Source organism: Tachyglossus aculeatus, chromosome 22 (assembly GCF_015852505.1).
Source record: "Tachyglossus aculeatus isolate mTacAcu1 chromosome 22, mTacAcu1.pri, whole genome shotgun sequence".
NCBI lineage: Eukaryota > Metazoa > Chordata > Mammalia > Monotremata > Tachyglossidae > Tachyglossus > Tachyglossus aculeatus.
This window is the reverse complement of record NC_052087.1, coordinates 52,330,097-52,350,989: the sequence shown is the minus strand read 5'-3', so window position 1 is coordinate 52,350,989 and position 20,893 is coordinate 52,330,097. Positions and strand designations below refer to the sequence as shown.

Sequence of the window (20,893 nt, the reverse complement as noted above, 5' to 3'; positions counted from 1 at the left end):
GGCTCTGCCATCTGTCTGCTGTGTGACTTTGGGAAAGTCACTTAACTTCTCTGTGCCTCAGTTACCTCGTCTGTAAAATGGGGGTTGGGACTGTGAGCCCCAAGTGGGACAACTTGATTACCTTGTTTCTACCCCAGCGCTTAGAACAGCGTTTGGCACATAGTAAGTGCTTAACAAATATCATCATCATCATCATCATCATCATCATCATATTGAAGTCCCCAAGGATCAGTGTAGGCATGGCGAAAGACAGAAGGAAAGTGAAAAAGGAAGGGATCTGGCCTAATGGATAGAACACGTATTTATTACTCTATTTATTTATTTATTTTACTTGTACATATTTATTCTATTTATTTTATTCTGTTAATATGTTTCGTTTTGTTCTCTGTCTCCCCCTTCTAGACTGTGAGCCCACTGTTGGGTAGGGACCAACTCTAGATGTTGCCAACTTGTACCTCCCAAGCGCTTAGTACAGTGCTCTGCACACAGTAAGCGCTCAATAAATACGATTGAATGAATGAATGAACACGGGCCTGGGAGTCGGAAGGTCACAGATTCTAATCCCAGCTCTGTGGCTTGTCTGCTGTGTGGCCTGTCGCAAGTCACTGAACTTCACTGTGCCTCAGTTACCTCATCTGTAAAATGGGGATTAAGACTGTGAGCCCCACGTGGGACAGGGACTCATTCTTGTGTCCATCCCAGCACTTAGTACAGTGCCTGGCACATTAAAAGAAAAAAGAGTTAATGGACTTGTCCCAGCCCTACCCTTCTAGACTGACAGCTCATAGTGGGTAGGGAATGTGTCTGTTTATTGTTATATTGTAATAATAATAATAATAGCATTTATTAAGTGCTTACTATGTGCAAAGCACTGTTCTAAGCGCTGGGGAGGTTACAAGATGATCAGGTTGTCCCATGGGGGGCTCACAGTGCTTTGCACATAGTAAGCGCTTAATAAATGCCATTATTATTATTATTATTATTATTAATCCCCATTTTACAGATGTGGTAACTGAGGCACAGAGAAGTTAAGTGACTTGCTCAAAGTCACACAGCTGACAATTGGCGGAGCAAGGATTTGAACCCATGACCTCTGACTCCAAAGCCCATGCTCTTTCCCTTGAGCCACGATTGTACTCTCCCAAGCGCTTAGTACAGTGCTCAGCAAACAGTAAGCACTCAATAAATAAGGTTGAATGAATGAATGAAATGAATATCCTCAAGGAGCTTACGATGCTATCATCATCATCATCATCAATCGTATTTATTGAGCGCTTACTATGTGCAGAGCACTGTACTAAGCGCTTGGGAAGTACAAATTGGCAACATATAGAGACAGTCCCTACCCAACAGTGGGCTATGGAAATTGATTAACCCCCATGGCCGCATCTCTGTCTCTTCCCCTCGCTCTCCCTGCCCTATGGAGACAAGTGGCGGATCCAGGATTAGAACCCATGACCTTCTGGCTCTCAGGCCTAGGCTCTAGCCACTCGAGAGCTCAGTCCCTCTCTCCTCTCCTGTGTGACAATGCGATTCAGTTCATTCCCGTTTCCCATCCCATGCCCCTCGCGTGGCTCAGGTGGTGAGAGGAGGGCTCTTGTCCAGAGAAGCAGCGTGGCTTAGTGGAAAGAGCCCGGGCTTGGGAGTCAGAGGTCATGGGTTCTAATCCCACCTCCGCCCCTTGTCTGCTGTGTGACTTTGGGCAAGTCACTTAACTTCTCTGTGCCTTAGTTACCTCATCTGTAAAATGGGGATTAAGACTGTGAGCCCCTCGTGGGACAACCTGATTACCTCGTATATGCCCCAGCGCTTAGAACAGTGCATGGCATATAGTAAGCGCTTAACAACCGCTGTTGGGTAGGGACCATCTCTATATGTTGCCAACTTGTACTTCCCAAGTGCTTAGTACAGTGCTGTGCACACAGTAAGCGCTCAATAAATACAATTGAATGAATTGAAATATATATCGGCTTCAAGGCTGTCCATCACCTTGCTCCCTCCTACCTCACCTCCCTTCTGTCCTTCTCCAGCCCAGCCCGCACCCTCCACTCCTCTGCCACCGCTAATCTCCTCACTGGGCCTCGTTCTCGCCTGTCCCGCAATCGACCCCCGGCCCACGTCATCCCCCTGGCCCGGAATGCCCTGCCTCTGCCCATCCGCCAAGCTAGCTCTCTTCCTCCCTTCAAGGCCCTACTGAGAGCTCACCACCTCCAGGAGGCCTTCCCACACTGAGCCCCCTCCATCCTCTCTCCCTCCTCCCCCTCTCCATCCCCTCCACCTTACCTCCTTCCCTTCCCCACAGCACATGTATATATGTTTATACATATTTATTACTCTATTTATTTACTTTACTTGTGCATATTTATTCTACTTATTTTGTTTTGTTAATATGCTTTGTTTTGTTCTCTGTCTCCCCCTTCTAGACTGTGAGCCCACTGTTGGGTAGGGACTGTCTCTATATGTTGCCAACTTGTACTTCCCAAGCGCTTAGTACAGTGCTCTACACACAGTAAGCGCTCAATAAATATGATTGAATGAATGAATGAATGAATGCATGAATGAACAAAAGCCACCATTATTGTCTGCCCACTGGGCCCAGGGCAGTGCCCCGGGGTGGGGGATGGGGGAAGGGTTAATTAATTAATTAATTTATTCATTCATTCAATCACATTTATTGAGCGCTTACTGTGTGCAGAGCACTGGACTAAGTGCTTGGGAAGTTCAAGTCAGCAACACATAGAGACGGTCCCTACCCTACAACGAATTCACAGTCTAGAAGGGGGAGACAGACAACAAAGCAAAACAAGTAGACCGGTGTTAATGCCATCAGAGAAGCAGCATGGCTCAGTGGAAAGAGCCCTGGCTTTGGAGTCAGAGGTCATGGGTTCAAATTCCGGCTCCGCCACTTGTCAGCTGTGTGACTTCGGGCAAGTCACTTCACTTCTCTGTGCCTCAGTTACCTCATCTGTCAAACGGGGATTAAGACTGTGAGCCCCCCGTGGGACAACCTGATCACCTTGTAACTTCCCCAGCACTTAGAACAGTGCTTTGCACGTAGTAAGCACTTAATAAATTCCATTATTATTATTATTTATCAGAATAAATAAAATTATAGCTATATACACATCATTAATATAATAGAGTCAGAAATATGTACAAATATTCGCAAATGCTGAGGGGAGGGGAAGAGGGTAGGGCAAAGGGGGGCAGTGATGGGGAGGGGAGGAGGAGAAGGAGAGGAAAAAAGGGGGGCTCAGTGTGGGAAGGCCTCCTAGAGGAGGTGAGCTCTCAGTAGGGCTTTGAAGGGAGGAAGAGAGCTAGTTTGGTGGAGGTGTGGAGGAAGGACATTCCGGGCCAGGGGGAGGACATGGCCGGGGGTCGACTGCGGGACAGGCGAGAACGAGGCACGGTGAGGAGATTAGCGGCAGAGGAGCGGAGGGTGCAGGCTGGGCTGGAGAAGGACAGAAGGGAGATGAGGTAGGAGGGGGCGAGGGGATGGGTGGACAGCTTGGAAGCCCAGGGTGAGGAGTTTTTGCTTGATGCATAGGTTGACAGACAACCACTGGAGATTTTTAAGGAGGGGAGCGATATGCCTGGAGCGTTTCTATACAAAGATAATCCGGCAGCAGAGTCAAGTATAGACTGAAATGGGGAGAGACAGGAGGTTGGGAGATCAGAGAGGAGGCTGATGCAGTAATCCAGTCGGGATAGGATGAGAGATTGAACCAGCAAGGTAGTTGTTTGGATGGAGAGGAAAGGGAGGATCTTGGCGATGTGATGGAGGTGAGACTGGCAGGTTTTGGTAATGGATTGGATGTGTGGGGTGAACGAGAGCGCGGAGTTGAAGACGACACCCAGGTTGCGAGCTCGTGAGATGGGATGGACGGTAGTGCCGTCTACAGTGACGGGAAAGTTAGGGAGAGGACAGGGTTTGGGAGGGAATATAAGGAGCTCAGTCTTGGACATGTTGAGTTTTAAATGGTGGGCGGACATCCAGATGGAGATGTCCTGAAGGCAGGAGGAGATACGAGCCTGGAGGGAGGGAGAGAGAACAGGGTGGAGATGTAGATTTGGGTTGTGAAGATTCCCACCTGGGGGTGGGGGCCCCACCTGAGTCTCGGGTCTGGGGCTGCAGAGAAAATGGGGACCGTCCCCACCGGCGGGGCCCCGGGGGGGGGAATCAGGGACCGAAGCCTCGGATCCCCTCAAACCCCACTGCTCCAGCTCCTGAGAGACCCAGGTGGTCTGGGGTCCGAGTTGGGGAGAGGCAGTCAGTAGAAGGTCACAGTAGTAGACTGTGAGCCCACTGTTGGGTAGGGACTGTCTCTATATGTTGCCAACTTGTACTTCCCAAGCGCTTAGTACAGTGCTCTGCACACAGTAAGCGCTCAATAAATACGATTGATGATGATTGATGATGGGTTCTAATCCCATCTCTGCTCCTTGTCTGCTGTGTGACCTTGGGCAAGTCACATCACTTCTCTGGGCCTCAGTTCCCTCATCTGGAAAATGGGGATCCAGACGGTTGAACCCCACGCGGGACAGGGCCTGTGCCCAACCCGATTTGCCGGTCTTCACCCCAGCAATTAGTACAGTGCCTGGCACACAGTAAGCGCTTCACCGACACCACCCTTATTATTATTCATTCATTCGATCGTATTTATTGGGCGCTTACTGTGGGCACAGCACCGGAAAGGACAACAGATGGAGACAATCCCTGCCCAAAGCGGGCTCACGGTATTCCGTATTACGTTGCCAATTTGTACTTCCCAAGCGCTTAGTACAGTGCTCTGCACACACTAAGCGCTCAATAAATATGATTGATTAAATATGATTCTTTCCTCTCCCCCTCGTCCCCCTCTCCATCCCCCCATCTTACCTCCTTCCCTTCCCCACAGCACCTGTATATATGTATATATGGTTGTACATATTTATTACTCTATTTATTTATTTATTTATTTATTTTACTTGTACATTTCTATCCTACTTATTTTATTCTGTTGGTGTGTTTGGTTCTGTTCTCTGTCTCCCCCTTTTAGACTGTGAGCCCACTGTTGGGTAGGGACTGTCTCTATGTGATGCCAATTTGTACTTCCCAAGCGCTTAGTACAGTGCTCTGCACATAGTAAGCGCTCAATAAATACGATTTATTTATTTATTTATTTATTTATTTTACTTGTACATTTCTATCCTACTTATTTTATTCTGTTGGTATGTTTGGTTCTGTTCTCTGTCTCCCCCTTTTAGACTGTGAGCCCACTGTTGGGTAGGGACTGTCTCTATGTGATGCCAATTTGTACTTCCCAAGCGCTTAGTACAGTGCTCTGCACATAGTAAGCGCTCAATAAATACGATTGATTGATTGATTGATTGATATTCCGGGCGATGGGCACGTGGCTGGGCCTCAGAGATGCCCAGGAATTCCTGGGAGGGGGTGGGGGTGAGGAACCCAAGAGTCCGGGGAGGAGCTGGGGGGCGGGAGGAGGGGAAGGGGCGTTTCCTACACCCCCCCCACCTCGTCCCAGGCTGAGCCTGGGAGCCCTTGCCCACTCCATCCCGCGGTCAGTCCCCGGTCCTGTCTGGCGTCGCCCAGTGCCATGTCGGAGTGCACTGTGATCTCCATGAGCGGGGTGGTCGCCCCCCCAGAGAAGGGTCCCGGGCCCCCCTCCTCTGCGGGGTCCCCCTCCCCCCCCCGGGACTTCTTGCTCTTCTCCTTCTTCAACCTGCTGCTGCTGGGGAACCCCTGCTGCCTCAGCTTCGCCGCCCTCGTCTACTCCGTCAAGGTTTGGGGGGCGAGGGAAGGCCTGGGACCCCCAATTCTCCCGTGACCTCTGACCCCCTGACCCTAAGGGACCCCCCATCCCCCGGAACGGGGCTGGGGGAAGGTCGGGGGATCAGGGGGAGGGTCCGGAGGGTCTGTGGGGGGCAGAAAGGGGGTGGTCAGCTGGGCAGGACCCCCTCTCCATCCCCCCATCTTACCTCCTTCCCTTCCCCACAGCACCTGTATATATGTTTGTACAGATTTATTACTCTATTTATTTTACTTGTACATATCTATTCTATTTTATTTTGTTAGTATGTTTGGTTTTGTTCTCTGTCTCCCCCTTTTATTTATTATCTATTATAATGGCATGTATTAAGCGCTTACTACGTGCCAAGCACTGTTCTAAGCGCTGGTGAGGTTACAAGGTGATCGGGTTGTCCCCCGTGGGGCTCACAGTCAATCCCCATTTTACAGATGAGGTGACTGAGGCACAGAGAAGTGAAGGGACTTGCCCAAGGTCACACAGCTGGCAGTTCGACTGTGAGCCCGCTGTTGGGTAGGGACCGTCTCTATATGTTGCCGACTTGGACTTCCCAAGCGCTTAGTCCAGTGCTCTGCACACAGTAAGCGCTCAATAAATACGACTGATTGATTGACCGGGGGTGGCCAGCGGGGCAGGACCGGGGGTCTGCAGGGGAACGACCTGGGGGTCCGTAGGGGCAGGATCTCCATCACTAATCGTATTTACTGAGCGCTTACTGTGTGCAGAGCACTGTACTAAGCGCTTGGGAAGTACAAGTTGGCGACATATTAGAGACAGTCCCTACCCAACAGTGGGCTCACAGTCTAAAAGGGGGAGACAGAGAACAAAACCAAACATATTAACAAAATAAAATAAATAGAATAGATATGTACAAGTACAATAAATAGAGTAATAAATATGTACAAACATACATACATATATACAGGTGCTGTGGGGAAGGGAAGGAGGTAAGACGGGGGGATGGAGAGGGGGGCGATCGGGGATGGTCAGCGGGGAAAGGACCGGGGGTGGTCAGCGGGGCAGGCCCGGGGGGTCAATCAATCAATCAATCAATCAATCGTATTTATTGAGCGCTTATTGTGTGCAGAGCACTGTACTAAGCGCTTGGGAAGTACAAGCTGCCAACATATAGAGACAGTCCCTACCCAACAGTGGGCTCACAGTCTAGAAAGGGGAGACAGGGAACAAAACCAAACATACTAGAATAGATAGGTACAAGTAAAATAAATAGAGTAATAAATATGTACAAACATATATCCATATATACAGGTGCTGTGGGGAAGGGAAGGAGGTAAGATGCGGGGGATGGAGAGGGGGACGAGGGGGAGAGGAAGGAAGGGGCTCAGTCTGAGAAGACCTCCTGGAGGAGGTGAGCTCTCAGTAGGGCCTTGAAGGGAGGAAGAGAGCTAGCTTGGCGGATGGGCAGAGGGAGGGTCAGCGGGGCAGGTCCGGGGGGTCGCCATCATCATCATCATCATCAATCGTATTTATTGAGCGCTTACTGTGTGCAGAGCACTGTACTAAGCGCTTGGGAAGTACAAGCTGCCAACATATCGAGACAGTCCCTACCCAACAGTGGGCTCACAGTCTGGAAGGGGAAGACAGAGAACAAAACCAAACATACTAACAAAATAAAATAAATAGAATAGATAGATACAAGTAAAATAAATAAATAGAGTAATAAATCTGTACAAGCAGGTGCTGTAGGGAAGGGAAGGAGGTAAGATGCGGGGGATGGAGAGGGGGACGAGGGGGAGAGGAAGGAAGGGGCTGAGTGTGGGAAGGCCTCCTGGAGGAGGTGAGCTCTCAGCAGGGCCTTGAAGGGAGGAAGAGAGCTAGCTTGGCGGATGGGCAGAGGGATGGTCAGAGGGGCGGGCCCGGGGTGGGGGGGTCTGCAGGGGAAGGTCCGGGGGTCCTCGCGGGGGGGGGGGGGGGCTCAGCGGGACAGGATGGGGGGTCCCCGGGGGGCTGGGACACGTCTCGGGGTGGGCGCCCCCTGGCGGCGGCGATCGAAGCCCAGGAGACCCCCCCGGGGTCATTCGGGCCAGCCCCCTGCCCTCGGCAGCCCCCATCACACCACAGAGACCCCCCCTCCCCTTCCCCACCCCGACACCAAAGGGCCATTGGAGAGCGACACCCATTCAGTCAGTCGTTCATGAATAAAAATAATAATAATAATAATAACGGCATTTATTAAGCGCCTACTATGTGCCAAGCACTGTTCCAAGCACCGGGGAGGTTACAGGGTGATCAGGTTGTCCCTCGGGGGGCTCACAGTCTTCATCCCCATTTGCCAGATGAGGTCACTGAGGCCCAGAGAAGTGAAGTCACTTGCCCAGACTGTGAGCCCACTCTTTTAGACTGTGAGCCCACTATTGGGTAGGGACTGTCTCTATATGTTGCCAACTTGTACTTCCCAAGCGCTTAGTACAGTGCTCTGCACACAGTCAGCGCTCAATAAATACGATTGATGATGATGATGATGTGGCAGAGCCGGAATTTGAACCCATGACCTCTGACTCCAAAGCCCCTGCTCTTTCCAGTGAGCCCCGCTGCTTCTCATCCATTCCATCGTATTTATTGAGCGCTTACTGGGTGCATGCATTCATTCATTCAATCATATTTATTGAGCACTGATTGGGTGCATTCATTCAATCATATTTATTGAGCACTTACTGGGTGTATTCATTCATTCAATCGTATTTATTGAGCGCTTACTAAGTGCATTCGTTCATTCATTCAATCGTATTTATTGAGCACTTGCTGGGACTATGCATTCATTCAATCGTATTTACTGAGCGCTTGAGTGCATTTGTTCATTCACTCAATCATATTTATTGAGCGCTTACTGTGTGCATTCATTCATTCATTCAATCGTACTTATTGAGCGTTTGTGCATTCGTTCACTCATTCAATTGTATTTATTGAGCGTTTACTGGGTGCATTCGTTCACTCATTCAATCGTCGAGCGCTTACTGGGTGCATTCATTCATTCATACCATTGTATTTATTGAGCGCTTACTGTGTGCAGAGCACTGGAGTAAGCGCTTGGGAAGTACAAGTCAGCAACAGCTAGAGATGGTCCCTACCCAACAATGGGATCACAGTCTAGAAGTCTAATAATAGTCTAATAATAATCATTATGGTACATTAAGCCCTTACTAGGTGCCAAGCAGTGTTCTAAGTGCTGAGGTAGATACAAGGTAATCAGGTTGAACCACAGTCCCTGTCCCACATGGGGCTCACACTCTTATCCCCATTTTACAGATGAGGGAACTGAGGCCCAAAGAAGTGAAGTGACTTATCCAAGGTCACACAGCAGACAGATGGCAGAGCTGGGATTTAGCAATAATAATGATAATAGTGATGGCATTTGTTGAGCGCTTACTATGTGCAAAGCACTGTTCATTCATTCAGTCAGTCGTATTTATTGAGCGCTTACTGTGTGCAGAGCACTGTACTAAGCGCTTGGGCAGTACAAGTTGGGAAGTACAACTTGGCAACATACAGAGACGGTCCCTACCCAACAGCGGGTTCACAGTCTAGAAGCTCACTGTTCTAAGCGCTGGGGGAAATATAAAATAAAATATAAAATAAATAAATAAAATTTATTTTACTTGTACATATCTATTCTATTTATTTTGTTTTGTTAGTATGTTTGGTTTTGTTCTCTGTCTCCCCCTTTTAGACTGTGAGCCCACTGTTGGGTAGGGACTGTCTCTATATGTTGCCAACTTGGACTTCCCAAGCGCTTAGTACAGTGCTCTGCACACAGTAAGCGCTCAATAAATACGATTGATGATAAGGTGATCAGGTTGTCCCACATGGGTCTCACAGTCTTCGTCACCATTTTACGGATGAGGTAACTGAGGCTCAGAGAAGTTAAGTGACTTGCCCAAGGTCACACAGCAGACAGGTGGCGGAGCCGGGATTAGAACCCCTGACCTCTGACTCCCAAGCCCCTGCTCTTTCCACTGAGCCACACAGCTTCTCATAGTACATTGCTCCACACACAGTAAGTGCTCAATAAATATGATTGAATGAAGGAATGAACTCCGGTCCTTCTGATCCTTTTAGACTGTGAGCCCACTGTTGGGTAGGGACTGTCTCTATATGTTGCCAACTTGTACTTCCCAAGCGCTTAGTACAGTGCTCTGCACACAGTAAGCGCTCAATAAATACGATTGATTGATTGATTGATTGATTAATGCCCTGACCCGGGTTCTATCGACTAAGCCACACCGCTTCTCACTAGCCCCTCCTCACCACTCTCATCCCCTGACCCAAATCCAAGCCCCTGCTGTGGCCCTACAGAGTGGAGACGGGGCAGTTGGGAATCACTGGGCGGCTGGGATGGAGAAGGGGTTGGGATTGGCATTTATAAAGCGCTTACTGTGTGCCAGGCACTGAACTAAGCGCTGGGGTGGATATAAGCAAATCGGGTTGGACACAGTCCCTGTCCCACGTGGGGCTCCCAGTCTCAATCCCCATTTTACAAAGTGAGAAATGAAACGACTTGCCCAAGGTCACACAGCAGACAAGTAGCAGAGCCGGGATTAGAATCCATGACCTTCTGACTCCCAGAATCCACGCTCTAGCCGCTACTCCGTGCTGCTTCTCAGTGGAAGTTGTCCCAGGTCACAGGGAGTCGGAAGCAAGCCCGGACCTAGTCAATCAATCAGTCGTATTTATTGAGCACTTACTGTGTGCAGAGCACTGTACTAAGCGCTTGGGAAGTACAAGTCGGCAACACATAGAGACAGTCCCTACCCAACAGCTGGCTCACATCCTTAGAGAAGCAGCCTGGACTGGTAAATAGAGCAGGGGAGTCAAAGGGACGGAGGTTCTAATCATCATCAATCGTATTTATTGAGCGCTTACTATGTGCAGAGCACTGTACTAAGCGCTTGGGAAGTACAAATTGGCAACATATAGAGACAGTCCCTACCCAACACTGGGCTCACAGTCTAAAAGGGGGAGACAGAGAACAAAACCAAACATACTAACAAAATAAAATAGATAGAATAGATATGTTCTAATCCCTGCTCTGCCACTTTTCTGCTGTGTGAATTTCCGCTAGTCACTTCACTTCTCTGGGCCTCAGTTTCCTCCAGGGATTCCTCTCTCCAGATTGCAACTGGAGAGTTTCCAGTCTTCTTCCAGTCTTGGCTAAGGGAGGGAGAGTCAAGCAGGGGCCTGCCCGTTCCATTCCTGGCTTGGACAGTGTTCAGTGAGTAGAAGGCAATCTGCTACAAGTCAAAACTCACCCCCGCTGGGCAGCAGCAGCATGGGAGAGAATCGAGGGTGGAGACTCGAGCTTACTGCTCGGAAGAAGGCGATGACAAACCACTTCCTCATTTTTACCAAGAAAACTCTATGGATCCAATTGCAGACGAAGGTGGGGCGCTCTGGGAAAAATGTACCTGTGCAATCAGTGTGGGTAAGAGAGGATTTGACAGCAAAAAACAAGATAAAATAGGGATTAAGGCTATGAGCCTTATGTGGGAAAGGGACTGTGTCCAACTGCCCCAGTGCTTAGTACAGTGCCTGCCACATACTAAACATTAAACAAATACCATTATTATTATTATTATTATTATTATTATTATCACGTCGCCCATGCCAAGGGTCTGAGGTCATGGATGCTGCCTGGGGGACTGAGGGAATCTGGCACATTCCCCCTTCCCCAAGCCCAATGGGGCCCCCAGCCAACCCTAGGCAAGAGAAGCCACATGGCCTAGTGGCTAGAGACCAGGCCTGGGTGTCAGAAGTCCCAACCCCACTACTTGTCCTCTCTGTGACTTTGGGCAAGTCACTTCACTTCTCTGTGCCTCAGTTCCCTCCTCTGAAATATGGGAATTAAGGCAGTGAGCCCCATGTGGGACAGGGACTGTGTCCAAACTGATTAACTTGTATCTATCATCGCTTAGAACAGTGCTTGACACATAGTAAGTGCATAACAAGTACCATAACATCCTAATTGGGGGTTGGGGGGTATCCGGAGCAGAACCCCCTTCCCAAGTCCAATAGGGCCCCCCTCCAACCCTAAGCCAAGGCTCCACAGGGGCTGTGTCCAACCCGATTTGCTTGTATCCACCCCGGCGCTTAGTACGGTACCTGGCACATAGTAAATGTTTAAAATACCATAATTATTATAATTATTAGAAGGGCCCCCAAGTCGGCCTGGGACCCCAAAAACCCATAGCTGCGGCGAATTCAGGGTGGGTGCCACCCCGCCGGCCCATCGCGGCTCCCCGAGGGTAGAGAGGGGGTCTTCCTGACTGGCTCTGTCCTCCCCGTCACCCCTCCCTCCAGGCTCGGGACCGGAAGGTCATGGGCGATGCGCTGGGCGCGCAAAGTTACGGCTCTACGGCAAAGTGGCTGAACATCTGGGCGCTGTTGCTCAACCTGCTATTGCTCATCGTGGTGCTGGTACTGTTCTTCGTGGTCATCTTGCCCAAGGTGAATGCCAACTTCCATCACTAGCGCCCGACGACCTTCCCGGAAGCCTCTGCACTAGCCGGGGCAGCCTACTGCAGCCCACTCCCCAGGGCCGCCCGGCCCCTCTGGCTCCCCGTGGCACCCCCCATGAGGCTCACAGCGGGCACCGTCCCCAGCACAGGCCAACTGGGCACTTTCTCCCTCCACTCCAGCCCCATCTGGGCCCTTTCCATTTCCTCCCGCCTTAAGCCAGTCCACGGTCCACCGTCATAACTGACACCTTGCTCTCCGCCCTGCCCAGTGGCCTCTCCCGTCCCTCTCCGGATTTTTACGGGCAGGGAACGTGTTCACTAATTCTGTTTTACTGTACTCTCCCAAGTGCTTAGAACTGTACTCTGCACATAATAAGTGTTCAATAAATACCACTGATTGATTGATTGACTGATTGAATGGGGGTGGGTGGAAAGGGCTGGGTCCAATGAACCGATTAAAATGTATGGGAAACCCAGGGGTCTTGGTTTCCTGGTGGTCCTTACCCTGAAGATGGGCATGTATGTGGGTGTTTGGGTGTGGGGGGGTACATTCATTCATTCATTCAACTTATTTATTGAGCGCTTACTGTGTGCAGAGCACTGGACTAAGCGCTTGGGAAGTACAAGTCGGCAGCAGATAGAGACGGTCCCTACCCAACAATGGGCTCACAGTCTAGAAGGGGGAGGCAGACAACAAAACATGTAGACAGGTGTCAAAATTGTCAGAACAAATAGAATTAAAGCTATATCAATCAATCAATCAATTGTATTTATTGAGCACTTACTGTGTGCAGAGCACTGTACTAAGCGCTTGGGAAGCACAAGTTGGCAACACATAGAGATGGTCCCTACCCAACAGTGGGCTCACAGTCTAGAAGGGGGAGACAGAGAACAAAACAAAACATATTAACAAAATAAATATATGCACATCATTAACAAAATAAATAGAATAGTAGATACATACAAATAAAATAGAGTAATAAATCTGTGCAAATTTATATAAAAGTGCTGTGGGGAGGGGAAGGAGGTAGGGCGGGAGGGATGGGGAGGAGGAGAGGAAAAAGGGGGCTCAGTCTGGGATCCCCAGTAGATGTGATGAGAGGGGGCTAGGGAGACATGGGACACCCTTAGAGGAGCTACCACTAATATCAGGGCTGCAAAACACACACAAACGCATACACAAACACACAAAAACACAGGGAAACAGCGTGGCTTAGTGGAAGGAGCCCGGGCTTGGGAGTCAGAGGACATGGATTCTAACCCCGGCTCCATCATTTGTCTGCTTTGTGACCTTGGGCAAGCCGCTTAACTTCCCTGTGCCTCAGTTACCTCATCTGTAAAATAGGGATGAAAAGTGTGAGCCCCACATGGGACAACTGATTACCTTGTATCTACCCCAGGGCTTAGAACAGTGCTCGGCAGGTAGTCAGCGCTTAACAAATACCATAATAATAATAATTCATTCAATCATATTTATTGAGTGCAGACTGTGTGCAGAGCACTATACTAAGCACTTGGAAGGTACAGTTCGGCAACATATACAGTCCCTACCCAACAACAGGCTCATTTTAATATCTATCTCTCCCTTTAGACTGTAAGCTCACTGGGGGCAGGGAATGTGTCTGTTTATTGTTATATATCCTCTCCCAAGTGCTTAGTACAGTGCTCTGCACAGTAAGTGCTCAATAAATATGAATGAATGAATGAATGAACCCACTCGGGGCAAAAAGTTGAGTTAATTAATTGCTCCCTTTATTCACCCCCTCATTCATTCAATCATATTTATTGAGCTATTACTGTATGCAGAGCATTATACTAAGCGCTTGGGAGAGTGCAATACAACAATAAACAGATACATTCCCTGCTCACAATGAGTTTAGAGTCTAGAAGGGGAGACAGCCATGAATAGAAATAAATCAGTGACAGATATGGACGTGAGTGCTGTGGGGCTGGGAGGGGGGAATGAACAAAGTTAGCAGCCCAACAACTAATTACATCCATATCCATAATTGATTTTATTTATTCTAATGTCTCTCTCTCCCCTTCTAGACTCTAAGCTCACTGTGGGCAAGGAAAGTGTCTACCACTTCTGTTAAACTGTGGTTGCCCAATCGCTTAGTACAGCGCTCTGCACAAGGAAAGCGCTCTGTAAATACCATTGAATGATGGATTGAATGAGCATCAGCGTGGCTCAGTGGAAAGATCCCGGGCTTTGGAGTCAGAGGTCATGGGTTCAATTCCCAGCTCTGCCAATTGTCATCTGTGTGACTTTGGGCAAGTCACTTCACTTCTCTGTGCCTCAGTTCCCTCATCTGTAAAATGAGGATGAAGACGATGAGCCCCCCGTGGGACAACCTGATCACCTTGTAACCTCCCTAGCACTTAGAACAGTGCTTTGCACATAGTAAGCGCTTAATAAATGCCATCATTATTATTATTACTGTGAGCAGAGCACAGTACTGAGCGCCTGGATGAATTGATAGACACGTTCCCTGCCCACAATGAGCTTACAGTTTATTCAGTACAATTTATATTTATTTAGGGGAAGCAGCGTGGCTCAGTGGAAACAGCCTGGGCTTTGGAGTCAGAGTTCATGGGTTCAAATCCTGGCTCCGCCAATTGTCAGCTGTGTGACCTTGGGCAAGTCACTTAACTACTTTGTGCCTCAGTTACCTCATCTGTTAAATGGGGATTAAGACTGTGAGCACCCCCGTGGGACAACCTGATCACCTTGTAACCTCCCCAGAGTGCTTTGCACATAGTAAGCGCTTAATAAATGCCATTATTATTATTATTATTCATTCGTTCATTCAATTGTATTTATTGAGTGCTTACTGTGAGCAGAACACTGTATTAAGCATTTGGGAGAGTACACTACAACAATAAAAAGACACATTCCCTGTCCACAATGAGTTTACAGTCTAGAGGGGGAGGCAGACATCATCATCATCATCATCATCAATCGTATTTATTGAGCGCTATGTGCAGAGCACTGTACTAAGCGCTTGGGAAGTACAAATTGGCAACATATAGAGACAGTCCCTACCCAACATGAATAGAAATAAATAAATGGCAGTTATGGACATAAGTGCTGTGGGGCTGGGAGCAGGGGATGAATGAAGGGAACAGTGCTTGGCACATAGATAGTGCTTAACAAATACCATTTAAAAATACAGCCGGGGGGGAGCCAGTCAGGGCAAGGACTTAGTCAGGGAAGGCCTCTTGGAGGAGATGTGTCTTCGGTGAGGCTTTGAAGGGGGGAACAGTAATTGTTTGTAGGATTTGAGGAGGGAGGGAGGGTGTTCTAGGTGTAGAGGGGGAGTTAACCCAGAACCCTCTGAGTGGGGTGGAGGGAGGTGTCCGACCCTTTCCCTGTGCAGTCTGGGAGAGCTTCTCGGAGGAGGCTGGGCCTTGAAGATGAGGAGGGAAGAGTGTAAGCTCAGTGTGGGCAGGGAATGTGTCTGTTACATTGTTGTGTTGTACTCTCCCAAGCACGTAGTACAGTGCTCTGCACACAGTAAGCGCTCAATAAATATGATCGATCGATCTATTGAAGCCTAGCTGACGAGGGCAGGAAATCCCCCACAGAGAATGAACCCCCTCTTTCCTGACCCCCTCTAGACGGTAAGCTCCTTGTGGGCAGGGAATGTGTCCATTTATTGTTCTACTGTCCTCTCCCAAGAGCTCCATACAGTGCTCTGCACACAGTAAGTGCTCAACAAATATAAATGACTGACTGACGAATCCTCCCCTCCCCCTGGTGTTTCTGATCCTGGGGTGGGGCCCCTTGTGGTTCCCCTACTTTCATCTTTGCCATCTCGGCAGGCCCCACCCCGACCCCCCACTCTCCCCGACAGTTGCTGGGTGAAAGGGGATGTGGTCGGGAGGGAGACAGGGCTCACTGGCTCCTCGCGGGGAGGGGGATACGGGCCAACTGCAAAACAGGGAGCAGGGCTGGTGCCTCCAGCTGCATCAGGCAAAAACTCCTCACCCTCAGCTTCAAGGCTGTCCATCACCTCACCCCCTCCTACCTCACCTCCCTTCTGTCCTTCTCCAGCCCAGCCCGCACCCTCCGCTCCTCTGCTGCTAATCTCCTCACTGGGCCTCGTTCTCACCTGTCCCGCCGTCAACCCCCGGCCCACATCATCCCCCCTGGCCTGGAATGCCCTCCCTCCACACATCCGCCGAGCTAGCTCTCTTCCTCCCTTCAAGGCCCTACTGAGAGCTCACCTCCTCCAGGAGGCCTTCCCACACTGAGCCCCCTCCTTCCTCTCCCCCTCCTCCCCCCCCCCCCCCCACCTTACCTCCTTCCCCTCCCCACAGCACCTGTATGTATGTATATATGTTTGTACGTATTTATTACTCTATTTATTAATTTTGTACATATTTATTCTATTTTGTTAATATGTTTTGTTTTGTTCTCTGTCTCCCCCTTCTAGACTGTGAGCCCACCATGGGTAGGGACCATCTCTTTATGTTGCCAACTTGTACTTTCCAAGCACTTAGTACACTGCTCTGCACACAGTAAGCGCTCAATAAGTACAATTGAATGAATGAATGAGGTGGGCAGGGACCCTTCCCCACCTGGCCGGGAGGAGACCGGGCTCTCTCAGGGCGATCAGTCCGTACAGGGGCCTAGGAATCAGAAGGACAACCACAAGGCAACGACTCTCCTCAGGGGGATGTCCTGTCCCATTCCCTGTCGCTCCACCTTCCCCTCTAGGCAATCAGCCAGTTATTAGTATTTATTGAACTTATTGAATTTATTTATTTATCTGTGTGCAGAGCACTGTACTAAGTGTTCTGTCCAAAACAGGGCTCCCTATCTTCCCACCCAAACCCTATCTTCCCCCGACTTTCCCGTCACTGTAGACGACACCACCAACCTTTCTGTTGCACAAGCCCATAACCTTGGCATTATCCGAGGTTATAGAAGCAGCATGGCTCAGTGGAAAGAGCACGTGCTTTGGAGTCGGAGGTCGTGGGTTCAAATCCCGGCTCCGCCAACTGTCAGCTGTGTGACTCTAGGCAAGCCATTTAACTTCTCTGGGCCTCAGTTCCCCCGTCTGTAAAATGGGGATGAAGACTGTGAGCCCCCCGTGGGACAACCTGATCACCTTGTAACCTCCCCAGCACTTAAAACAGTGCTTTGCACATAGTAAGCACTTAATAAATGCCATCATTATTATCATCATTATCCTTGACTCCTCTCTCTTATTCAACCCACATATTCAATCTATCACCAAATCCTGTCAGTCTTGACTTCACAACATGGCTAAAATCCACTCTTTCCTCTCCACCCATACTGCTACCACGTTAATTCATTCACTCATCCTCTCCCACCTGGATGATTGCATCAGCCTCCTTTCTGACCTTCCAGCCTCCTGTCTCTCCCCACTTCAGGCCATATTTCACTCTGCTACCCAGATCATTTTTCTACAAAGACGTTCAGGACACGTCACTCCACTCCTCAAAAAACTCCAGTGGTTGCCCATCCACCTCCGCATCAAACAAAACTCCTCACCATTGTCTTTAAAGCCCTGCATCACCTTGCCCCCCTTCTATCTCACCTCGCTTCTCTCCTTTTACAACCCAGCCCAAGCACCTTGCTCCTCTAGTGCTAACCTTCTCACTGGGCCTCCATCTATCCTGTCTCGCTGCCAACCCCTAGCCCACATCCTGTTTCTTTCTGGGAACACCCTCCCTCCTCTAATAATAATAGCATTTGTTAAGCCCTTACTATGTACCAGGCACTATACCAATTACTGGGGTGGATAAAATAATGATAATAATAATAATAATAATGGCATTTATTAAGCGCTTACTATGTGCTGGGGAGGTTACAAAGTGATCAGGTTGTCCCATGGGGGGCCCACAGTCTTAATCCCCATTTTACAGATGAGGGAACTGAGGCACAGAGAAGTCAAGTGACTTGTCCAAAGTCACACTGCTGACAATTGGCAGAGCTGGGATTCGAACCCATGACCTCTGACTTCAAAGCCTGTGCTCTTTCCACTGAGCCACACTGCTTCTCTATAAAAGCAAATCCAGTTGGACACGGTCCCTTGTCCCACATGGGGCTCACTGTCTCAATCCCCATTTTACAGATGAGGTCACTGAGGCACAGAGAAGCGGAGTGACTTGCCCAAGGTCACACAGCCGGCAAGTGGAGGCATCGGGATTAGAACCTGTGACCTTCCGACTCCCAGGCTCGTGCTGTATCCCAGGCTGCTCCTCTAATCCAGATCGCCACTCTCCCCTGCTTCAAAGCCTTATCAAAAGCCCACCTCCTCCAAGAGGCCTTCCCAGACTAAGCCCCACTTTTCCTCATCTCCCACTCCCTTCTGGGTTGCCCTGACTTGCTCCCTTTTCTCTTCCCCCCATCCCAGCCCCAAAGCATTTATGTGCGTATCTGTCATTTTATTTATTTGTATCGATGTCTGTCTCCCCCACTCTAGACCGTGAGCTCATTGTGGGCAAGGAATGTCACTGCTTACTGCTGTATGATACTTTCCCAAGAGCTTAGTACAGTGCTCTGCACACAGTAAGCGCTCAATAAATTCAACTGAATGAAAGAATGAATTGGGAGAGGATGATACAATGGACACATTCACCGCCCACAGTGAGCTGACAATCTAGAGGGGGAGACAGACATGAATAGGAATGAATAAATAACAGATATGGACGAAAGTGGTGTGGGGCAGGGAGGGAGGATGAATAAAGGGAGCGAGTCAGGGCGACGCAGAAGGGAGTGGGAGAAGAGGAAAGGAGGGCTCAGTCAGGGAAGGCCTCTTGGAGGAGATGGGCCTTTGGTAAGGCTTTGAAGAGGGAGAGAGTGATGATTTGTTTGATGTGAGGGGGAAAGGCGTCCCAGCCAGAAGCAGGACTTGGGCGAGAGGTCGGAGGTGAGATAGATGTGATGGAGGGACAGTGAGAAGGTTTTCATTAGAGGAGCAAAGTGTGCAGACTGGGTTGCAATAGATCAGTTAGGTGAGGTAGGAGAGGGCAAGGGGATTGATGGCTTTAAAGCCAATGGTAAGGAGGAGTTTCTGTTTGATGCCACTCTTCCTCCCTTCAAAGCCCTACTGAGACTGAACCCCCTCTTTCCTCTCCCCCTCCCCATCCCCCCTGCCCTACCTCCTTCCCCTCCCCACAGCACCTGTATATATGTCTGTACAGATTTATTACTCTATTTATTTTACTTGTACAAATTTACTATTCCCTTTATTTTATTTTGTCAATGTGTTGTTTTGTTGTCTGTCTCCCCCTTCTAGACTGTGAGCCCACTGTTGGGAAGGGACCATCTCTAGATGTTGCCAATTTGTACTTCCCAAGTGCTCCCTTTATTCATCCCCCTTCCCAGCCCCACACCACTTTTGTCCATATCTGTTATTTATTCATTCCTATTCTTACGCACACAGTAAGCGCTCAATAAATACGAATGAATGAATGAATACTGAGAGCTCACCTCCCCCAAGAGGCCTTCCCAGACTGAGCCCCCTTTTTCCTCTCCTCCTCCCCATCCCCCCCACCCTACCTCCTTCCCCTCCCCACAGCACTTGTATATGTTTGTACAGACTGATTGTTCCATTTATTTTACTTGTACATATTTACTATTCTATTTATTTTGTTAATGATGTGCATCTAGCTTTATTTCTATTTCATTCATTCATTCAATCGTATTTATTGAGCGCTTACCGTGTGCAGAGCACTGTACTAAGCGTTTGGGAAGTACAAGTTGGCAACAAATAGGGCTCACAGTCTAGTCTATTTATTCTGATGACTTGACACCCATCCACATGTTTTGTTTTGTGGTCTGTCTCCCCCTTCTAGACTGTGAGCCCGTTGTTGGGTGGGGACCGTCTCTCTATGTTGCCGACTTGGACTTCCCAAGCGCTTAGTCCAGTGCTCTGCACACAGTAAGCGCTCAATAAACACGATTGAATGAATGACTGACTGACGGCTGGTTTTCCCCCCTGGCGTCACGGCCCGCTTCCCGACATCACACTTTCCATCTCAACGGCTGATTTTCCCCTCTGACGTCACGGTCTCCCCCCCCCCCCCCCCCCCCGGTTAAACGGTCGTACCCGCAGATTGCTTTCTCCGTCCCCCTGGAAACGATCCCTCTGGGACCCCCATCCCCCTCCCCAGGACCGACCCCGCTTGGTCATCCCTTTGTCCCGCCGGGAGACCCCCGCCCCCCCAAGCTGCTGACCCCCGGACTGACCCCGGCCAGCAGGACCAACTCCCCTCCCCATTTCTCCTGGAGATGCCAACCAACCCCTGACCTCTGACCCCAGCCCCGCCCCCCCCCGCTGCTGACCCCCAGCCTGACCCCGGAGTGACCTCCGACTGATCCCGGCCAGCAGGCCCAGCTCCCCTTCCCATTTTTCCTGGAGATGCCAACCAACCCATGACCTCTGACCCCAGTCCAGCCCCCCGGCCCTCCCCCCCACTGCTGACCCCCAGCCTGACCCCGGAGTGACCCCGGACTGACCCCGGCCAGCAGGCCCAGCTCCCCTTCCCATTTCTCCTGGAAATGCCAACCAAGCCCTGACCTCTGACCCCAGCCCGGCCCCCGGCCCTTCCCCCCCCCCCACGGCTGCTGACACC

At 49.8% G+C, this 20,893-nt stretch overlaps 1 protein-coding gene across 1 annotated transcript; it reads left to right on the top strand.

Annotated features, from left to right (window-relative positions):
- Positions 1 to 5,558: 5,558 nt before the first annotated feature.
- Positions 5,559 to 12,676, top strand: LOC119943547 (interferon-induced transmembrane protein 3-like). Its single transcript, XM_038764600.1, has 2 exons — positions 5,559 to 5,783; positions 12,123 to 12,676. Exons 1-2 carry the CDS (start codon positions 5,598 to 5,600, stop codon positions 12,291 to 12,293), a joined length of 357 nt encoding a protein of 118 aa, XP_038620528.1. The 5' UTR covers positions 5,559 to 5,597; the 3' UTR covers positions 12,294 to 12,676.
- The last annotated feature ends 8,217 nt before the right edge of the window (positions 12,677 to 20,893 follow it).